Consider the following 22,446-nt stretch of genomic DNA (forward strand, 5'->3'; position numbering starts at 1 on the left):
ATTTTAATTTTGCCTGAGTTTTAAGTCTGCAGCTTTTTTTTTTTTTTTTTTATCTGAAAGAAAATATTTTTTTAAATGGTTATCAGGGTGTTTTCACATCATGTGCTTAAAACAGGATTGCTTTGGGACTTAGTATTAGTGGCTTTGTCTGTTTCATATTTGGCACATCATAGCTTCAAAACTGTAATAGAGTCTCTTTCCTTTGCCCTTCCCCCCAAATCACCCTGCCACATAAATCACTTCTTAATTTAAATTGGTTCACAAAGGAATATTCATCTGAGATAGAATGAGCTTTATGTATTTTTCAGGGATGCGCTGTTTCATTCAGATTGCCAAGCAATTAAATCTTTCAGAATCAGAGAGAATTAAAAAAAAAATCCATTTGAGGGCATTTCCAAATTTAGTTGCGCAAAGATTTATTTAAGAGTAGGAATCTTATAGAACTGTGAGTTCTATAAGCAGTATAACTACAGCTATTATAGTGTAGGTGTACATAATTAAAACAAATTAAAAACATAGTTCAAAACAAGTAAGTGTACATGCAGTGCTGTGCCTGGTTGCCAGTGGTGGCAGCTCCCTGACTCATCCATGACCTTGGGTGAAGCAGCTCAGAGGGACCCATACACAACCTATCTTGGTGGGGATGGGATTCATTAGGGCAAAGCTGAGCATTAGAAAAAACATAAAATGCAGTTCCACCCCAAGAAACACAAATGTTGGAAACCTCACAAAGATACAGGACAAGATCCTCATGCACCACAAGGGGATATATTAAAAGGAGAATAACTTCGTTAACCTCTGGTGTTCAGGGCCATTTTTGTCCAATTAATGCAGACATTGTCCTACTCCTACTCGTGTAAACTTGTAATTAATTTTTCACTGAAGTAATAAATACTTGTTTTTTAACGGTTTATTCAATTATAAATTAGATTAATATTTTACCAGAGAGTTTGTCGCCTTTGGAAGAAAAAAAAGGGAAAATGCATCCTGTTATAAAGTTTGAAATCTCTAAGCTGCAATTAAAAGCATTTTTCTATCTAGTATACAGTTATCTAAGAAACTGCAGCTAATTCTACCATTACTATTCCCAGCTGATTAGCAGTTTACTACTTAAGATAACTACCATGTAGTACAAAAATAATTATCATCTTGTCTTAAGGAAAACATTTTTCACATATTGTGAACTGCATTCTTGTTCTGCATACTTTGGCATAAATACAGCCCTTCCCTTGTGGCTGCAGAAGAGAGATACTACCTAGAAGCTGATCTTGAAAATTATAATTTTGTATTCCACACGATTCCCACAGAATGCTTGCCTTAGCCAGGCAGAGCTTCTTTCTTCCAAAAAAAGATTTCCTATTATTTAGGAAATAATATTTATTTTGATCTTCTCCTGTAATGACAGTTTTCTGATATACCCTGTCAGGTATGCCATAATCACTGTAAAAGAAAACCTGAAACCATACTGCATAGGTTACAGGCACATCTCACATATATGATTCTTGCAATTTTCTCCTTTGTCTGCTTTGGAAGGAGGGCAGATGGTTAACTGTGCCTCTTAACACAAATTTATTTTTTCATTTTCTGAAAGCCACTGTTCTGCCCATCTGGCCTTTTCCATCTGAATGGGAAAGAAAATGACCATTGAGATGATCCTCCAAAATTGCACGTGTTTGTTGTACATCATATATATTAATGAATATTAATTCCTATAGAAAAAAAAAAATCTCACTGAACCTGTTGCTTTTGGCCTTATCTGTTTTTCTCCTAAAACTCCACATGGTAAGTGCTATCAGTCCTATGTCAATCCACGCTTTTAAAATCAGCTATCACAAATGAAGACTACTCAGACCATGTTTCAAAGATAATCTGTATTAAATGGTTGACCTGGATGTGAAAACTCTGGCTAGATCAAAAAACATAAACTGTCATTTCTTTGATGAGGGGAAAAACATCTGGGGCATGAAGAAAGAAAGAAATAAGGAATTCCAGACTCAAATTGCAGTATTGCCATGTTTGGACAAACATAAAACATGGACAAGCCCATATAAATATTTAAGGAATAATATTTTTGAAAATTAAAAGCACCTAAAACCATGAAAGAAAGAGGAATTCTAAAACTTCCACTATGGTATGTAGCAAAACCTACAGTGGGGAAATGGAGATCTTATCTGAAAACTCATAGAATCATAGAATCACAGAATGGTTCACGTTGGAAGAGACCCTAAAGATCATCAAGATTCAACCACCCTTCATGGGAAGGGACACTTCCCACAAGATCAGATTGCAGAAGGACTCATCCAGCCCAGCCTTAAACGCATCAAGGGAGGGAGCATCAGCAATCTCCTTAGGCAACACATTTCTGTAGATTACTCCCGCAGTGGTGAAGAATTTCTTCCTAATATCTAACCTAAATCTTCCCTGTTTGACATTAAAACCATTACCCCTTGTCCTGTCACTACCCTTCCTGGTGAAAAGCCCCTCCTCAGCTTTCCTGCAGGCCCCTTCAGGTACTGGAAGGCTGCCACAAGGTCTCCCCAGAGCCTTCTCTTCTCCAGGCAGAACAGCCCCAACTTTCTCAGCCTCTCTTCATAGCAGAGGTGCTCCAGCCCTTCGATCATCTTTGTGGCTCTTCTCTGGACCCTCTCCAGCAGGTCTGTATCTTTCCTGTGCTGGGGGCTCCACAGCTGTATGCAGTACTCCAGGTGTGGTCTCACAAGAGCAGAGGGACAGAATCCCCTCCCTTGTCCTGCTGGCCATGCTTCTGTGGATGCAGCCCAGGATGCAGTTGGCCTTCTGGGCTGTGAGCACACACTGGTTTCCTCAGGGCTACTCCCTATCCATTGTCCCCCCAGCCTATGCTTGTGCCTTGTGTTGTGTCAACCCAGGTGCAGGACATTGCACTTGGCCATGCTGAATTTCATTAAGTTGGCATGGTCCCACCTCTCCACTCTACCAAGGTCCCTCTGGATGGCCTCTCTTCCCTCTAAGGTGTCAACCACATCACACAGCTTGGTATCATCAGCAAACTTGCTGAGGATGCACTCTATCCCACTGTCTCCAACAAAGATGTTAAACAGAACTGACCAGTATTGACCCTGAGGAACACCACTCATCAACTGTCTCCTCTTGGACACTGAACCATTGACCACAACTCTCTGGGTGCAGACATCCAACCAATTACTTATCCACTGAGTGCTCCATCTGTCAAATCCATGTCTTGTCAGTTTGGAGGCCAGGATGTCTTGTGGGACAGTGTCAAATGCATTGCACAAATCCAGGCAGATGATGTCAGTTTCTCTGCCACTATTCACCATTCTCTGTAGCCTTGCCATAGAAAGCCACCAATTTGCTCAGGCGGTAAAACCATGCTGTCTGTCACAAATCACCTCCTTATTTTCCATGTGCCCTAGCAGATTTTCCATGAGGATCTGTTCCATTATCTTGCTGGGCACAGAGATGAGACTGACCAGCCAGTTGTTTCCCAGGTCTTCCGTTTTCTCTTTTTAAAAACAGGGGCTATGTTATCTTTTTTACAATCAGTAGAAACTTCACCAGACTGTCATGACCTCTCAAATATGATGGACAGAGGCTCAGCAACTCCATTTCCCAGCTCCATGGGGACACACGAATGGATGCCATCAAGTCTCATCTACTCCTACATTTTCAGGTTCTTTAGATGGTCATGAACCTGTTCTTCTCCTACAGTGGGGGGTAATTAATTTTCCCAGTCTGTTCTTCCCGCTTATCTCTTCTTCTCATTTAGGATTCCAGATTTGCAAGAAATTTTTATCCTTTTTACTATAAACTTGAACCACCCAAATCTGTACATAAGATCTGATAAAAGGCAGACCCTAGTGACATTTTCAACTATCACCTTAACAGAATGGACAAGGACTGAAAGCCTTGCATTTATTCTCTGTTCTCTGAGGATGTCAATAGCTCAACAAGATAAAAGCATTTTTCTTCCTCAAACGATGTCCCTTTGTTGGATGGAAAGTCTTAAACCACACTGAGGCCAGCCAATGATTGATGTGGTACTGGGATACCCCCAACTTCCCCACCACCATCCTGTGCATATTCTGTCTAAATCAGTTTTGGTACAAGTGTGTGATGGAAAGGGATGTAAAGTCACATCTGAAAGACTAAGAGAAGGGATAATCTAGTCTGCAGGATGATGTACTTCATGAAGACATTTGAAACTCTACAAGTATCTGCCCATTGCAGTTGTGTAGGCTCCATTATAATTGCATTGTAATGGCAATATGGCATGGCAAAAGCACTCAAGCATAACCTCAACCACAACGAATATGAAAATGCATTGTCTTTTTTCACCACTGATGAACTGCAGGCTAAACTATCATAATATTAGCATAGATGGCAATTTTTCATTTCTGCAGCTCAGGGACTTCAGTAACTATTTAACGACATATTCTTAAATAGCTATTGTAGGGTTCTGGGTTAGAAATTTAAATAACAGCCCTGACAGGTTTTGGAAAAAAAAATGAGTTACTTTTTTACTTATAAAAAAAGCAATTAAAATCTTGTGTGACAACTGAAGCTTTAATCACACATGGAGGCAGGCTTCTATCATGCTCTGCTAACCAACATGGTCTGAAATTCTTGGAACAAATAAAGTGCCTGCACGACAATTAAACAATTATTGAACAAGTTATTATACAGCAAAATTCTACTGAAGGAAAATAAGAGAGATACAGCTAACATGCTGGAGCATGATGGGAGCAAAAGAATTTTGTCAGAGCCAGCACCTTGTGGGAGAAAGAGGGCAGCTCAGCCAGCATTTTATCAGCCACCACACAAAAGGAATGGAAGATCACACAGTAAGGAAAACAGAGAATGTCAGGCCTGCTGGGGAGTTGAGCTTCAAAGTCTGCAATGATGTAGGAGAACTGCCAAACAACAGCAGAAATGTTAATGCAGCTGGCACAGTATTTAATACTCACACCCTGCTGCCAGTTTATTGATGCAAACATGAGCAAGGCAGAAGAATTAAAAAAAATGTTCTGGCTCATATATACCAATTTTCTTTCCACACATGAAAAGACCCTTTCTGTGTGCTGTAATCTAAAGGGAAGTTAACAGTTAATATTGCTATTAATAGAAAAAAAAAAATCAACCCAGACATCCCGATTTCTAAATTTTTTATTACTGCTGGTCTATTCTCAATCAATTTGCACTTACTCTTCTCTTGCAGGGAAAATAACTGACCCACCTTTTTGCTCGAGCACTGGAAGACTGTAGTCTGAACCTGATGTCTATCAGAGCACAAACATTAAGTGGAGATAACCCTGACTGGTGACTGGTGATAGGAGGAGACTTCTACTGAAGCTTTCCTGGAGATTTGCACCTATTTTTGGTTTGGAGCTGTATTTGGGAAAACACTGCTTATAAATCATTTGAGTTGGAAAAGACCTTTAAGGTAATTAACCTTAAAATTAAAGACCAACCATTAACCTAGCACTGCCAAGCCCACCACTAAATCATGTCCCTAAGCACCCTACAACTCTTTAAATACTTCCAGGCATGGTGACTCCACCACTTCCCTTGGAAGCCTATTCTGAAGCATTATAACCCTTTCAGTGAAAACATTTTCCTAATATCCAATCTAAACCTCCCCTGGTGCTACTTGAGGCTGTTTCCTCTTGGTCTATCACTCAGTACTTGGGGAAAGAGACCAACACCCCCCTTGCTGCAGCCTCCTCTCAGGCAGTAGTAGAGAGCAATAAGGTCTCCCTTCAGCCTCTGTTTCTCCAGGCTAAACAACCCCAGTTCCCTCAGCTGCTCCTAGTAAGACTTGCTCTCTAGATCCTTCACCAGCTTTGTTGCCCTTTTTGGACATGCTTCAACACCTTGATGTCTTTCTTGGAGTGAGGGGCCCAAAACTGAAGACAATTCACCCTGGCCCCTGAATTCAGCCTGTCCTGATCTCACTGCAGAGCTGTCCTACTCTCAGGCAGGTCAGCACTCCTTCCAAACTTGGTGTCTACAAACTTACTGAGGGTGCACTTGATCCCCTTATCCAGATGACTGATAAAGATATTAAAGAGAACTGGCCCCAAGACTGAGCCCTGGGGAACACCATTTGTTGCCAGCTGCCAACTGGATTTAACTCCATTCACAACTCTTTGAGTCTGACCATCCAGGCAGTTTTTTATCCAGCAAAACATATGCCCCTCCTAACCATGAGCAGCCAGTTTCTCCAAGAGAATGATGTGGGAAACTGTGTCAAAAGCTCTACTGTCACCTTGTTCTAGAAGGAGATCAGGTAAGTTGAGCAGGACCTGCCTTTCATGAACCTGTGATGCCTGTGCCTCATTGCCTTGTCCTGCATGAGCCAGGTGGTTGCATTCAAGATGATTTGCTCCATAAGCTTTCCCAGCACCAAGGGCAGACCAACAGGCTTTTAGATGGCCAAATCCTCCTTCCAGCCTTTCCTGTTGTGTCACAACTCCTCACCTCCAGTTCACCACTTAGCCAGGATTACTGACAGATGAAGGAACGTGGCTTGCTCAGCACTTCTGCCAGCTCCCTCACCCTTGGGTGGATCTCACCCAGCCCCATAGACTTGTGTGTCTAAGTGATGGAGCAGGCTACTAATCATTTCCCCTTGGGTTGTGGGGGGGGTTCATTCCACTTTCCATACTGGCAGAAGGCATTAGGGCAAAGGAGGTCTATTTTTTTCACCTAATTAATCTAATTCCTAAAAAACTTCATTCAAAGTGAGGCATTTGAGAACATTACACAGCCTGACTTCTCCCTAAATAAAGTCAAATGTTTCAGATTTTTAGGCTCTGAACTTACTGTAATTCAGTGCTGCCAGATCTTTGTAATTTTGTTCTCAGTTAATCAATGATGGTTTCCCATATCACCAACACTGTAACTACCCATAAGACATTCTCTTTCTTCAAAACTTTACAGCCCTGAAATTCAACACAGGATCTGAAAGTCACATGGGGCTTTTTCTGGTTTGCATTTTGCAAGTGAATAAAGGCTTCTAGTAGTCAAATGATTTTTCTAGTGACATTGGGGCAACACTGATGCCATAGCTATGTTTGAATAAGTGTCAGTAATAGGTCTTAACACTGACACTTTGCAATCAGTTTTGCTTCCATAAATGTAAAAGACAGAGAAATAGAAATAAAACTACATACTCTGCTTTCTTTAGAGTTATGCTTGCTCTACAGTTTTATCTAAGAATGAAACACAGTATCAGTTTATTTTAACAATCAGTGTTTGAAGGACTAATTATATTATGGTAAAGACAGAAATGCTGGAAAAGAAGTTTTAATCACATCTTTAAGTCCAGAACAAAGAAAAGCTGCAATTCTGACCTGAGAGAAAATAATCCATTTGACTACTTTAGGAATGTAATTGAAATTCCAGTGAATTAAAAGGAACTTGATTTAATTTAGCTTTGAGCTGGACCTTTAATTATTAGAAATGTAGACAGACTTTATGTTCTCTCAGGACTCTCTGGTTCTCACTCTTTGTAACAAAGAACTAATATGAAGGCAGTAATCTTTAAGACATCAGCCAAGAAATACATTTTTTTGAGTGTAAATCCAGAAGGAAATATTTTCATCTTGTAATTGCAATATATTAAAATACTCACTGATGGATCCTTTGTTGGCTAAATGGAGCAGTATAGCAGTCATTCTCCTCCAGATCTGGCAGTGTCTCCTTGTCCAGTTTCATTGGCTTTCTAGGTAACCATCCTCGAAACCTGCTTATTTGTTTCTCGATCCTGCAGCACATGAAAATTGTGAGCATTTTAAATAGTGTTTCTCCATTCCATTACAGAGCACTTACAAAGAACACATGGTGGCAAACTAGGCCAGTTAATATCTACAACTAGAAAAGATGCAAAATGACTTTTTTGAGGCAGGTCAAATTGTATATATGGAACATGTTTATAATAACCAGCTTCCTTATTTTGTCTCAACAGAAAAACAGTGCTGATGGTACATGCTGCTATGAATCTTATTAAGCCCAGTAAGCTCTTGGCAACTCCCTAAACCTTTATTTCTGGGCTTTTCAGTTAGTTTAAATCTCAGGTTTAATTGAGATGTAAACCTTTGGACACATAAACATTAGAACAGCAGAGACTGGGACAGAGTGCTTTGGCAGCTAAAGCCCAGAGAGTTGCATCCAATTATTGCTCTCTGTATGGATTCTTACCTCAGAATAGATGCTATAAAATTAGGCTGCTTTGTTTGTTTTGCTTAATTGTAGAGTCTTGCAATACTACAGCCTCCATGAAAGCAGAATACTCAGTATAGATTAATAAGTGACTGCAATGCAAATTCTTACATTTGGAAAGTGAAAGCAAACTAAGATCAAGCTGGAAAAAGGGCAGACTTAGCTGCAAGTGCATTCATGCAAGAGATGCACACTGAAATGAAGGGAAAGGGAAGAATCAGAGCTGACTGGAGGAGACAATCTAAACCAAATTAAAATCTGAATTAAGTTGTTATAATGCAAAACACATAAGAAAGATGAGAGATATCTGGCATAAGGAGCCCTACTCTCTCAGAAGTTCCTAGCACCTTCAAGTTCTAATCAGTGCTTTCTGTCTGCAAAAATCATAGACTACAAATTATGGACTGTGCACATACTTCAGTCAGGGCACGAATCTTTCCAGAACTGGAGCTAAAGGGCATGAAACAACATACTTTGAACTTTAAGTCCAGTTCTGGATGAAGCTCCAGGACTCGAAATGTAGTTGCTTCTTTTCTATTGAAGAAGTGAGTGCAATAACTGTGATCAGCAAATGTTCAGAGCTGTGATCAGCTCTGTAAAGTCTCTTTGAGGAAGGGCAATCCATAGCCAAGTTGCTGAGTGTCTGGGAAGTGAGGTAAAATTATTACATACTTTCATTTCAAGTATGTATATTTCGTGGAATATTCAACTTTCTCTCACCAGCTATTTTTATCTTGGATAAGAAAGTTAATGTTAACCTTAAAGAACACATTTTAAAAACTTGTAAACAAATTAGCTCTACTTGTTTTGGCACAATTTGTGTATTCTCATTCTGGGAATAGCACGGTGGAGGGGAAAGATTTACCATCAGGACTGTTTGGAGTAACTGGAACATGTGTTTATACTAAATTAATCATAAACTTTTCACTGGCCCAGCAGCTCAGAGCGTGAGAGGGGGCAGTCTGCAAATGTCTGTGTCTGAGTGCAGGGGAGATGCCAAATCCCAGTGTTCATGAGGGGTCTGACCAACATTAATTCCCCAGTTGCAGCATCCAGCCTGATAGCTTGGAGCCAGTCTGTGCAGACACTGATAGGAATGAAAAGGGAAAAGTAAGTTCTCTCCAGTAGAATTCCCTCTCTTGGCTTCCAATTTGCTCTCTGTAAAGGCCACAAGCTCTGTGTTACTGTATATTTGGCAGTCTTAGTGACTTTGGATATGGAAAAGGGTAGAGGAATCAGGCAGGTTTTTAAAATATCCCATTCCACACTTATTTGTTGACCAAAATTTTTTGCATTTGCTAAGCTATTAACAGCCTTGCTAATCTGCAATCCTTTCCCACTCATCCTGCAAGTCAATGTGCTCATTTGAGATACATGTGCTGCAGGTTTATCACCCCACACATGCACATGCAGCACACACAGGCTGCTTTTCTCACTAAAAAGCAATGCATTATTCAGGTTGGCTTCTCACTGAATGTACCCAGAATTTCACTGCTTTGCCATTCCCAGGGCTCAAATTACTTGGCACACTCAGTAAGCCTCCTCCAATTTGCTGGCTAGCAAACAGGCCTGAAAAGTTCGCCAAGTCTTTCTGCAAGGCCTACAACATAAAGCATGGTAAATCCATCCCTTGAGAAAAAAAAAAAAAAAAAAAAAAAATAGTTATCTCATTGAAAAAGAAAAATTACCAAGGTCTTAAATTGCTTCCTGGCCAGTCCAACATCAGCCAGCAGTTCCAGCTTTATACTCTACAGGAGCAACTCTTAAAAAAAAAAGGCTTAGAGAATGGTGTTGGTGTTAACAAACACAGAGTGTTAAAAATCTACCACATTTTATTTCTTCTTGAAGTGTAACCCATGCTTCACTTTCCCTTACAGAGAAGACTATTTACTCAGCTGGACAGGGAACTAGAGTTTGGAAAGCTGAGCAACCTACACAAAACCAACAGTGTGCAGGGAATGATGAGGCACTGTAGAGTTAGTCACACTGACAGAGGAGAGTGAAAGATCTGATGATAATATCCTTCTTAAATTCCTGCTTTAAAAACACTTGATAGCCTCACATGGCAAAAATTAATAATCTTAATTCACATAGTGTCTTGAAGACTGAGTGTCTTCCACTTCAATCACAGCCCTGCTCTCCAGGTTCAGTCTTCATACAGTATCCTCTTTCTGAGCATACATAGTGTGCTTAACTCTCACAAAGAGTTTCTCAAATAATTTCAGAGAAACTGGTTTCTCTTGAAGAACTGGGGTAGAGATAGAATAATTTTGCAAAGGGAAGAGGAAGTTAAAAAAAAAAAGCAGTTTTGGAACTTAGATGATCTTATAAGTCCCTTCCAACCCTAGCCATTCTATGAAGACTGAATTTTGTCTCTGGCTCAGCATTGGTAGAACCTAATGTATATTATATTGCTAAATACTGTCTTAGTCTAGTTTTAACCACGAAGCAAGTAGAGTTCTAGGTACTGCATAGATATCTGATAGCCCTCCTTTACTTTCAGATCTATGAGGGGAAGTTTGTTATCTGAAATTTTGGGATCACTAGAATTTTTCAGAGAGAAAATTCAGCTCAGATCAGCAAGTTGCAGGTGACTTGCTCTGGGCTTTACCTTGTAACAGAAGTCCTCTTTAAAATAAATTTTGCCCAAATGTTAATACGTTTGGCTTAGCTCAAAAAAATGCAACAAGGCTTCAGCTACCTGTAATCTTCACTGAAGCAGCAGCAGAGGAAATACATATCTTTATTGATGTTGTGTATCTGAGTTCCACATCCATGAAAATAAAGCTGAATGTTTTATTTTTTTCCCACTACAACTATTCAGTTATAGTTTTTCTGCCACAAGTAGTTATTTATAGACCTGAACATAAAAAGTGAATTTAGCCTTGTGTTGTCATCCCTTATGAATTAAATACCAGAAAAAGTACCAAAATACCACAATACTTCCAATTGTGACCTCAAACTGCATACTGGATTATGAGAAAATTAAAGTAAAGCAAAATTTCATACACCACATATGTTAGAATCTTCATCTACTCCTCCTTTTTAATCTATTGCCTTAGTCAAAGTAGCCATGACTTAATTACAATCCAGACAAATTCTCAAGTTAACAGGTGCTCTGGTGTTTATTTTAACAGAGTGATGGAAAGTGGGAAACATCAACAAGCTTTAGAAGAATTGTGTTATCAGCTATTATTATCAGCCTGTGCCCAACAGGTAAAATATCTAACTCCACTAAGAGGCCTTTTGGTCCTTACTTACACAAAGAAGCAAATACTATCACAGGAGGGCAACGCTGGTGGTCTTGAGTTACCAGAAAAGTGTGATGGAATTTAATATACGAAATATTTTTCAACATGCTCATACAGCAGAGTCATAATATGTGATTTACTTTCCTATGGATATTAATCTGCTGACATTAGCTGCAGAGTGAGCCAGCTGTTTACTTCAAAATGCAGATTTTTCAAAGCTAATTGTTCTTTCTTGGAGGCTTGTGGGAGTTTTTCCATTGACCTCCGAGTGAGACAGTAAATCAACAGCACTGTGGCAGTAAATGCTAACATATGATCTGTTTTTGCCAAGCCTGTATAATTTTTTTATCCCATTAATTCAGGCATAAAACAGGCACAAAACATAGTCTTAATGATATTTAATAACTGAGAGGAAGAAATACTAAATTCATTTAAAAAATACTCTTTTCTCAAGCTCAGTAATATTACACCAGAGATGAATGTGGTTCATTGACTTCTTATCTACCAAGAAAGTACTAAGGATCCCCATAGCAGAACAATAAATAAATATTGCCATCGCTATTACAAGCAAGTAAGGAAGGTGCACGAAAAAGAAATTAAAAAAAAAAGTAAAAACTGGAGCATCTTAGCCCCAAGAAACTCCCTAATGAGCTACATGAAAAGCGATAGTGTTTGCCCTCACACACTCTTCTTTAAAAGATCCCATTAGTAGAAAAATATTTCCTTAGACCTAAAACCAGTAAAACTGATGCAATGCTTTAAAAATGTAACTTCTGCATTTGTTTCTGCAAATGTACCAATGTATAATCTCTCCCTCCACCCTTCCTAGAAACACAGCTAATCAATTTTCCCTTCCAGCTTGACCTTAACCATTATTTTTGTTTCTGGGTCCAAATGAACTTAAACTGGGCTGCCATAAGAACTGTACTCACCTATTCATGAACTTGTATCGGCGGTGCAGGTAATAGATTTTTCTCCTGGAAGAACAGCAAAAATGAAGCCAGTCGTGAAGAAAACCCATCGTCAGTTACAGTATGAACTAGCAAGGAAGGAAAGGAGATTGAAGACAGAAGCCTGTAAGAGGTGGAGGAAGAGACTAAAAGAGAGATTAACAGAACTGTCACAGGAAGCCACCCAGACTCTGGTGGCATTTGAATTGCAAGAAAGTCAGGATTTTCCCATTGTCTTCTCCTTTTCTTCTACTTGCCATGTGTGAAAGACAGGGACCCAAAGATACTTCTATTTCAAAGAAGTCTATAAACTACTGCAGGGATGTCATAGGCCTGGTACAGATCTGGATAGGTTATCTCACATCCAATAATGAACTATTAAAACTGTATCTGGTGAAACACAATGAGCATCACTTAGAAAAGCCAGGAAAGTGGTACCTGATGCTGCAATATGTCATAGCACATGCAATAGCAACCAGGATGGGCACTTGTTGTTGGAGTAACATCCCTTGAAACAGAATATAGGCTACACAAGCAAAGAAGCATGTATTTGGCACCCCCCAGGTACACAGCAACTCCCCCTGCCCACCATACAGACAGAGCTGATTTCTGCTGTCAGTGTAAAACACTGTACAGGAGTACAGGTGGGGAAGCAGTGGGCAGACAAGGGTGTATGAGCAGGCACATGCTGACCAAACACTTTGCCTGCTTCCTGACCAGCCCTTTGGGGCTCACTTTGCCTGGGGTGGAGAGGTGGATGGGTCTCCTAACCATCCTGTGTAGATCCAGAATGGGGAATCTACCTTCTGTCCTGCTCTGCTACTGGCAGCTCTTGTTCTCCTGATTATGTGTCTGTAACACCACAGCTGTCAGCATCTGACAGCACTGATGCTCTATGAACTATACAAAACCCCCTACTTAGAATGCCAGGTTAATTTGTTGAATTTAGAATTTAAATAAAACATAATATTTTGACATTATTTTTGTTATCAGTGTCCATATTATGCTGGTGAAGTGAAATTACCAAAACAATTTCATGTTGGCCATCCCCTCCACAAGACAGTGTTATCTATCTTGCCCCACTCAGTAGGAGCAGAGAAGGGTCAAAGCTAAGTGTTTCTGATGATGCCATCCACTTCTTGATTTTGCTTCAAATATTCAGAGTTATTGACTGTTTTGGCACCTCTACTCTGAATCAGCAAGTGTTTTATTCACTGATGGGGGGACTTTGGATAATTCCAACCTAAAATATCAGGGTCTGTAAGCAATCAGCAGCCCTTAAAACAAGGAATCAGACAAGGGCACCTGGAAGCAGTCAGACTAGAGCAGTGGACATTTTCTAAAATGCTGGCTCTTGCTTTTAAATGGTAGACATTAGAGCTGATCTTAAAATAAAATCTAAGACCCTGATGCTGAGAAGGCATTATTAAATCATCATTATATCCTCTTAACAATACTGTAATAATCCTCTCTCTGTGGATGTGGAAAGAATGAATATGTGGTCCTCAAGCAGGTCAAGAAAACTTTAGTATTTTTAATGCTTTCTATAGAATATGAGAGGTTTCAAAAAAGGGACTTCAGCTCAGGAAACATGAGGCTGCTAACAGTGGCTAAAATCTGAGTTCCTGGTGAATTTCTTAATCATGAGACCTTATCCTCCTGTTGAGCCAGGAATCAAAAGTGGTATGCTTTTGGCCCAGCCCCTTGTTTCTATGTCTAGAACACCTTTTAAAAAAGAATACAAATCTCTTGCAATGACTTGTAATACCTTTTGTATTTTTCTCTTTATCACTAAAAGCACAAGAAAGATCAGTTGAAGATTTGCTGTGAAAATGAAAACCAAAATACATACAGAATAAGCCTGTAATTTTCTCCTTAATTCATATCCGTTTTTCCTAGCAAGTTCTGTACTGCTACAGATTGGCTCACATCGGAGGCATTTTTCATCCTTAGGTAAGAAGAAAATAGGAACAGAAATTCTGCAAGGGACACCAACTCACTAGTTGCATATTCTGGTTCTGATCCTTTTCTTGCTCAGGAGTAATTCCATTAAAATCAATGGAGTTATGCATCTATAAGCCCTGCTAATTGAAAGAAGAATCAAAACCTCTCAGTTCATTGGTTTTGGTCAGTTCCAGTGTAAGTCTTTAGTCTAGTTTAACAGTTCTGATAACCAGCACACTAAAATGAATACTTTACATAGAAAATTTCATAGCCCAACATGCAAATAATATTAAATACATGACAAAAATAATATCACTGACAATGTGGAATGAATTTGGTTATCAGCAGCACTTAATATCACATCTCTATTTTCTCCACAGAAAAAAATATTTATAATCTGAATTGTTCTCCTGTTGGATAGGATAACTATTTATAAGCTGTATTTCCATAATTACAGACTACATAAGCAATTTACTGTTGCTGAACATATCAGATACGTCCAACAGACATGCACCTTCAGTGCTGCCTTACGTACCTGGATCTTCTTGACCTCCCATTGATTTCAATGAAATGTCCATTTAAAAAACAGCAGCGCACAAGTATGCAGGGGGCTCCAGCATTGAAGGGGTTAAAGGGCCTAAGAATAGAACACCCCATGAAAACATCTGCACTGCTACAGCTTAATCACCTTAATTTCAAAACCACTATTGTACTGAAATTGCAGGCATTAACAAGAAACAGCAACGAATATGGTGTCTAAGGTACCGCATTTATCGTTTCTAAAGATGTGTGGTATATTATGGAAGAGCTTTTCTCAGTGCATTCTGGTGGCATTACATTAGCTTTACAGTACAGTGTGGCTTTGGAGGCTGAGACAAAATACAGCTACACCTACCTGAAAGGCATTCTTACATTCATTAGTTCAGCATATTTGCCCAGGACCTCCCAAGGAGCATGCAACTTCACAAAGATGATGTCACTGTTTGTTAGAGATGACTGCAAAAGAAAAACAAAACAGCCACCAGGGCTTACTTTTTAAAGTAAAAAAAGAAAGAAACTGTGGTCAGTGGCCAAAATCTATTTTTCTAGTCATATATCCTTCCCTTTTTCTGATTCTTCCTAGAAAAACATGTAGTTCTATCAGTATTTTATCAACTTACACTCCTTTTGGTTTCCTGAAAGCCATCCTGTGACTCGCTTCTGGCCTGCATGTGCATTTCTTTCACGTGGAAAGGAGGACATGGCAGGGAGGCTGATGCACAGTTGTGCATTGGAAAATAAGGTTGGAGGGTAAACCTGGGGCTGGAAGCTTGGTCCTGAACTTCAGCTAAAAGCAAAATGGCAAGTCAGGATCTGAGTCTGCCAATTGTCCTGGGTTTTGGCACTCACACAGAAGTGAAGATGTATGGAGACACATCTGGCAATCAAGAAAGCTTTATATGACAGTGTGATCTAATTGTTGTTGCCCCACATGGAAAAATAACAAAGTCCCAGCTACAGAGCCGTGGTCTCCAGCTTCCCTTCCTCCAGATTCACTCTTGACCTCATGGATTCTGAATGTTAGAACTGAAGCTAGAAAGAAGAAGGAAACCTGATGCTGCCCACAGCACGGTGTTGGGCAGAGTTGTTGCCCAGAAAGGTCGAGGGCTACGATTATGTCAGGAAGATCTCTTTGCAGTGCTCCCACTTCCTTTTCTATGATTTGTATGTAGCATGGAGAGAGCTTTACACAGGGCATTTGCACCAAAGTGTTTGTTACCTAATAGAAGGCTGTCTGGCCAAGAACAGAGAACATGCTGTAAAGAGAAAAAGGGTGAATTTTAGCTCTGTTCGAACTCAGGAGGGGGGAAGTCATTCTTTGCAAAAATCATAGAATCATAGAATCATAGAATTGGCTGGGTTGGAAGGGACCTCAGAGATCATCAAGTCCAACCCTTGATCCACTACTGATGCAGTTACCAGACCATGGCACTGAGTGCCACATCCAGTCTCTTCTTAAATATCTCCAGGGATGGAGAATCCACCACTTTCCGGGGCAGCCCACTCCAATGTCTGATCACCCTCTCAGTAAAGAAATTCTTTCTAATGTCCAACCTAAACCTCCCCTGGCACAACTTGAGACCGTGCCCTCTTGTCTTGCTGAGAGTTGTCTGGGAAAAGAGACCAACCCCCACCTGGCTACCCCCTCCTTTCAGGGAGCTGTAGAGAGTGATGAGGTCTCCCCTGAGCCTCCTCTTCTCCAGGCTGAACAGCCCCAGCTCCCTCAGCCTCTCCTCATAGGATCTGTGCTGGAGTCCCTTCACCAGCCTGGTTGCCCTCCTTTGGACCCACTCCAGGACCTCAATATCCTTCCTGAACTGAGGGGCCCAGAACTGGACACAGGACTCGAGATGTGGCCTCCCCAGGGCTGAGTACAGGGGCAGAATCACTTCCCTGGACCTGCTGGCCACGCTGTTCCTGATACAGGCCAGGATGCCATTGGCCTTTTTGGCTACCTGGGCACACTGTTGGCTCATGTTCAGCTTCCTGTCAATCCAGACTCCCAGGTCCCTTTCTGCCTGGCTGCTCTCCAACCACTCTGTGCCCAGCCTGTAGCGCTGCATGGGGTTGTTGTGGCCAAAGTGCAGGACCCGGCACTTGGCCGTGTTGAACCTCATCCCATTGGAATCAGCCCAGCTCTCCAGTCTGTCCAGGTCCCTCTGCAGAGCCCTCCTGCCTTCCAGCTGATCGACACTTCCCCCCAGCTTAGTGTCATCTGCAAACTTGCTGATGATGGACTCAATCCCCTCACCTAAATCATCAATAAAGATATTAAATAGAACTGGGCCCAACACTGATCCCTGGGGGACAAAAGTTGGTGTGAAAACCACATGTAAATTCTGGAATATTAATTGGTCAAATTCTAATGGAAATCAATTAAATTATCATAAAATTGCATTAAGTACAGCTTTAGACCACTAAATGGATCACATTAACAGGGACAGCTACTACAGGCTGAGTTCAAGGAATACCCAGGAAATGGGTAAAGGTGCACAGGGTATGAGAAAAGAAAAGAGAGAATGAAAAAAAAAAACAGGCAAGAAAAGTAGTTTGCTTTAGGTACAATTTCCTAGTTTTTTAGCTATTGTACTATATTCAATGTTTCTCATGTAAATTTTTGGTTAGTACAATTTACTGGGGGTTCTTAAACATATTATTGCTTATCTGGAAACTACAGTAGCTATATGGGTGGGAGGCTGTCATTTGTACTTTTGATGCATATCTGATTCTCCACTATCCTGCTAGATGTTGAATGTATTGAAATTGCTATAGCATGTTCATGTCTGTAGAGTAGCTATAACATTATTACTAGTTTGTGGAGTGATAAAAAAATGCATACATATATATATATATATATGAATATCTTTAGCAAGGGAAAAGATAAAAAACCCACCCAGTCACTATAGAGTTAACATTTTTCTTTAAACAAATAAAATATTTGAATGCTCAAAAAAATACCCAACGTACTATTGGGCTGCATAAAAAAATGATTTGGTGCATAATGCAACAAGTGACATTCTGGGATTAAAAACTTTTGAAAAAAAATCTTGCTGTTCTTTTGCTAATGACTTGCTGAAAAATATTTCAATATGAAATGATACAACAGTAACAAAATGCCCCACAAACACTTGCTTCAGAGACAATTAATTCAGCTGAATTCTTTCCGTTGACTTTTATGGATTCTAAATCAGGCCTCTACTGATTAATATCTTTATAGATATATTACACAAATTATCTCTTATGTTCCCATGAGATTTTAGCAAGTAGATACCACAGAACCAAGGCTAAGTACTGCTACTATAAAAATTTCCTGCAAACTAGTTTCTCAAAGATGAGTTTAAGTCAGCAGCAGACTGATAATATTGATATAAACAGCTCAGATTTAAGAAACAACACAACACTGAACCTCAAAAAACTGTCAAATAAGCCCAATATACAGAAGGAATCTTTGGCCTGAGAAATGTATTAAAACCAGTTATTGAGTGGAATATGGTCAATTAAAACCAGTTATTCACTGGAAATTCAGTGATGACTGTTCCACTAGAAGCATATAGGCATTTTCTAACACATTGTAATTTAAGACATCCTAGATATGGGAGCCACAGGCACCTGACTTGTGGAGGTGCTATTTCTTAAGTAGATTCTGTCTTAATCTAAATTTGATTTCCTACATGATACATGTTTTCACACAGAAATGCAAAAAACTTCCACATAGTTATCACAAATATAGACACAGGTGATTAAAGAATATTTTTTACTCAACATCTTGTAATGTTATTTTATCATCTTTGTCAACAGAAGATCTAACCAAAATACACTTGGGAGGTTCAGTTACTTTCAGAAGAAAGAGATAATAATGCTAAATTGTGAATATGGAAATCCATTTCTCTTGGGTTTAGTCATGTGAAATGGTCATAAAGAAAAGTACTAAGCCTGAGAAAAAAACAATTGGAAAGAGAAGAACAAATACAGATGGAGGAGTAATAGAATGAAATGTCATGTTTTCTTAATCTAAGGAGAAAATAGCTAATCACAATACATGGGAAAAAAAAAATAAAATTCACGGCTATCACCTGGGTTACAAAAATACTTTAGTGAATGGAATCTGCTAAGCTCTCTTAGTATTTAGACACGATACCCTTCAGCTTCTAAATGTTTCACTGAAATGAGAGAATAATTCTTCTTTTGTAATGGGCTTTTGAGGCTTGGCTCATTAAATGGTTTGGAGAAGTAAACTCAATTTCACATTATGGGAACATACAAACAAAAATCAATGTAACGTTGCTCCCCTTGGAATTTAAAAAAGATGATTATTGACATGAGCAATCTTCTAGAAAGTGATGAGGAAAGAAAAACAGAGAAATCAAGGGGACAAATGAAATCAAACACTTTGCAAAAAAATAATGGAAGAAGTATTTGGAAATGACCTGTAAAGTTATGACCTCAAGCAAGCTGGTTGTTTCAAACTGATTCCTTAAGGAGGAATATCCATAAAAAAACAGAATTTCTTCTGGTCGTTAATAATATACAAATGAACCACAAACCTGCTTAAAAACTAAGCATCATATTCCTCCCCACAACCACTATATAAAGAATGGAAGAGACTAAAGTAGGGAATATTTAAGTCACTCCAGAAGCATACACACTCACTTTGGTCATTTAGAGTCATCAGCCAGGCCAAGGAAAACTTGACAGATTATTCATCTTCTGAAAGCAGGTGTAGAGTGGTGTTAACTGCTCTTAAATTTAAGTCCAAGCTACCAAACTCACTTGTGACCCTGCAGCTAACTCATTTTGATGGCAGGATTTAAGTATATATATTCCCTGTTGACTTGACTCTGCTCATGCTGAAGTTATCACTGTTAGTCTGAATGGAAGCAAAGTTTCACTGACACTGAATGCCACTCATAAATTCCACATTTTGCTGTACTTGCAGGCTGCCTTTCAGGATCAAGACTGGAGATTAATCTCTTTTGTCAAACATTCTCTTCCAATAACAACTTTTTTGGTTCATTATCAATAATTTTATAAAGCAATTTTAAGACCAAAAGGCCTGTAGGACTTACTTTAATATAAGCATTTCTTCAGTCTAAAAGCTGAGCAGAAAGTTTCACAACATATAGCCTTGAAGAAGGATAGCATTATGGTGTCTCAAACTGAATGGTGTAATTTTTTTATTTGCCTTGAGGCTACTAGGCAGGCTACTGCAAAAATACAATGCTTTCATTTATGTATGCATATAAATAGGGGGGGAAAGTACCAGGATTTATCATTAAGTTGTATTCCCTATCAGCTTTAAAAAGAGCAATACCCAAGACTGGGGCTGTCCTCACCTTTTAAAGCCTTCCTCATAAAAGAAAAAAGAGATCAATATTTTGAAAGAGATCCAGCAGCCTGAAGTAAACCTTGTCTACTTTAGCAAAACCCTGTGAGACAAGTTAAAAAGCCAGAACGGGAACAGTGCTTTAATTTCTGACAAACATAACTTATTTGTGTTAGGACCATAATGCAGGAAAAGCCAGAAAAGGAGAGAAAATCAACATTCTTCCTCCAGTAACAATTCTCTTTATAATAGAGCTCCATAGGACATCTGAGTACAGAGTAGTAAATAGGAACTGCTACAGGTTCCACTTGTTTTGAGAATTACTCTGTTGAGTTAACAGCACAGATTGATTTGCCATGTGGAGTGAATTAAGTGGAAAAACAAACCCCAGCAAAATTCAGTTGACTAAACCAGTCTTCCTCTGCAAAATTGAAGCAAATGTAAATTCACAAGGGCAATTCCATAGAACTGGAAAAGCAGCAGCAGTGTGCTGCCAATACTTTTTAAAATTGCATATATTACCACTGCATAATTATTTGGATACTGTCAATATGTGTCCAGTTCCAGGGAAAATATTACATAGTCACAAGCATTAACATCCATGTTAGTGGATTGGGAGGATCTAGTGAATAATAGAATGAAGGTAACACCTTTCATATATATACTTTCAATCAAAGTACAGATTTAGTGAAAAAGAAGCATATCCTGCTCACATTTATGTTACAATTTTAAGAGCCTTTTTGGGTAAAGCAGTAAGAATGAATATAAGACTAAATAAAAAAACAAAGCCCTAACTCATAAATAGGAAGATATTGAAAACCAGTTTTGACATACGAGGACACTGATTTTTAAAACATAGAATAACATGACATAAGGAGACAGAGTCACGTGATTACAATTTTAAATGATTTGTATATGAAATCCCATGACAAAATGTGATGATGGGGAAAGCATTGTTATTACTTTGTAGAATACTTCCAGAGGTTCAGCTCCAGTGGAGTTAATAACAGAGGCAGGTGGCTGGCTACTGCCAGCACTCAGGGAATGTCTGTCCTCTCATCCAACCCAGAGCAGTGTCACTGTCACAGTGCCTAATTTCTGGCAGCAGCTGACAGGGTCTCAGTGAACAGAAGAGAGATAGTGACAAGGGGAAATGTTTGCAGATGTCCTTCCATGTAAACAAAAAATGTGAATGGGAGGGCACCTTAAAGAACAGGGTAGGCTCCTTGAGTAGAAGTAAAGTGTGGATACTGTCTCATTGATCAAGTTAACTGTGCAATGAGGAGCTTGCAGTTTGCAGCTGAGAGATATTCTTGTCTCTGAGAGAAGGAACAACACAAGAAAGGATGCCCTTAGTTCTAACTAATGTCATCTGAACTCACTTGTGATGGACAGGATGGGTCTCGCACTAAGGGAACTTAGATATACTAAATCTACCATGGAAAGAATATCCTCTGACTTGGATTCCAGTTCCTAGAGAAAAAGATTAGAAATACCTGCAGCATGACCATCTTAATGGAAGATGTGGTGCATCAGTAAAACTTCTTGATAATCCTCTTAGTAAATACTGAATGGTTATGGGTTTGACCCATATAGGTAAGATTTCTGTGACAATTAAAATAGCTGATCACACGGATTTCATCTGACAAACCAATAGTAGGCATCTTTTAATACCTTTGAACAAGATAGTATAAATGTGAAAGTAATTACTTGCAGACTAAAAAATGTAGATGGTTAAAACCTCCGAGAAGATGAATGCATTTTAACTTCTGAACACATTATTTGACACAAAGTGTTTTTACACGAAGCATCAGCAATATGCGGCAATTTTAGATCCAAAATGTTAATATTTTATGCAGTAATATTTGAGACCATCAAACATTTTTTACTGTACTATGAGCTAAAAAAGGTCTCTTATGTACAATATTTTATTTTTGGCACCACAGGTCATTAAAAATACATCGTACAATTGAACTACATTTTATTGGAAAGCTTCCTTTGTGGTTTAGTCCAAGTGTAAAATATAAACCAAATATTTTTCCAGTAAGATTTATGTCTCATTAATATTATTTTAAAAGTAGAAAATACTTGAATGAATTGTCTATTAAATATTTATGTTTACTTTTAGAGGCTTTTTGGAGAAACATTGCTTTGGCAAAGAAAAAAGCAATTTATTTTTTGTCCAACAGTTAATTTCACAAACGCAAAAATCAATCAA

At 39.1% G+C, this 22,446-nt stretch overlaps 1 protein-coding gene across 1 annotated transcript in view; it reads right to left on the reverse strand.

The window, feature by feature from the left end:
• ANO4 (anoctamin 4) overlaps positions 1-22,446 on the reverse strand; it is a 182,799-nt gene that overhangs the window by 56,290 nt on the left and 104,063 nt on the right. The window contains exons 6-9 of the mRNA XM_071732949.1: positions 15,261-15,361; positions 14,901-15,002; positions 12,404-12,448; positions 7,634-7,765 (exon numbers count right to left, since the gene is read on the reverse strand). Coding sequence (XP_071589050.1) covers positions 7,634-7,765; positions 12,404-12,448; positions 14,901-15,002; positions 15,261-15,361 — 380 coding nt within the window. The remainder of the gene's footprint in view (positions 1-7,633; positions 7,766-12,403; positions 12,449-14,900; positions 15,003-15,260; positions 15,362-22,446) is intronic.

The sequence above is a fragment of the Heliangelus exortis genome, chromosome 1, assembly GCF_036169615.1.
Source record: "Heliangelus exortis chromosome 1, bHelExo1.hap1, whole genome shotgun sequence".
NCBI classification, from domain to species: Eukaryota; Metazoa; Chordata; class Aves; order Apodiformes; family Trochilidae; genus Heliangelus; species Heliangelus exortis.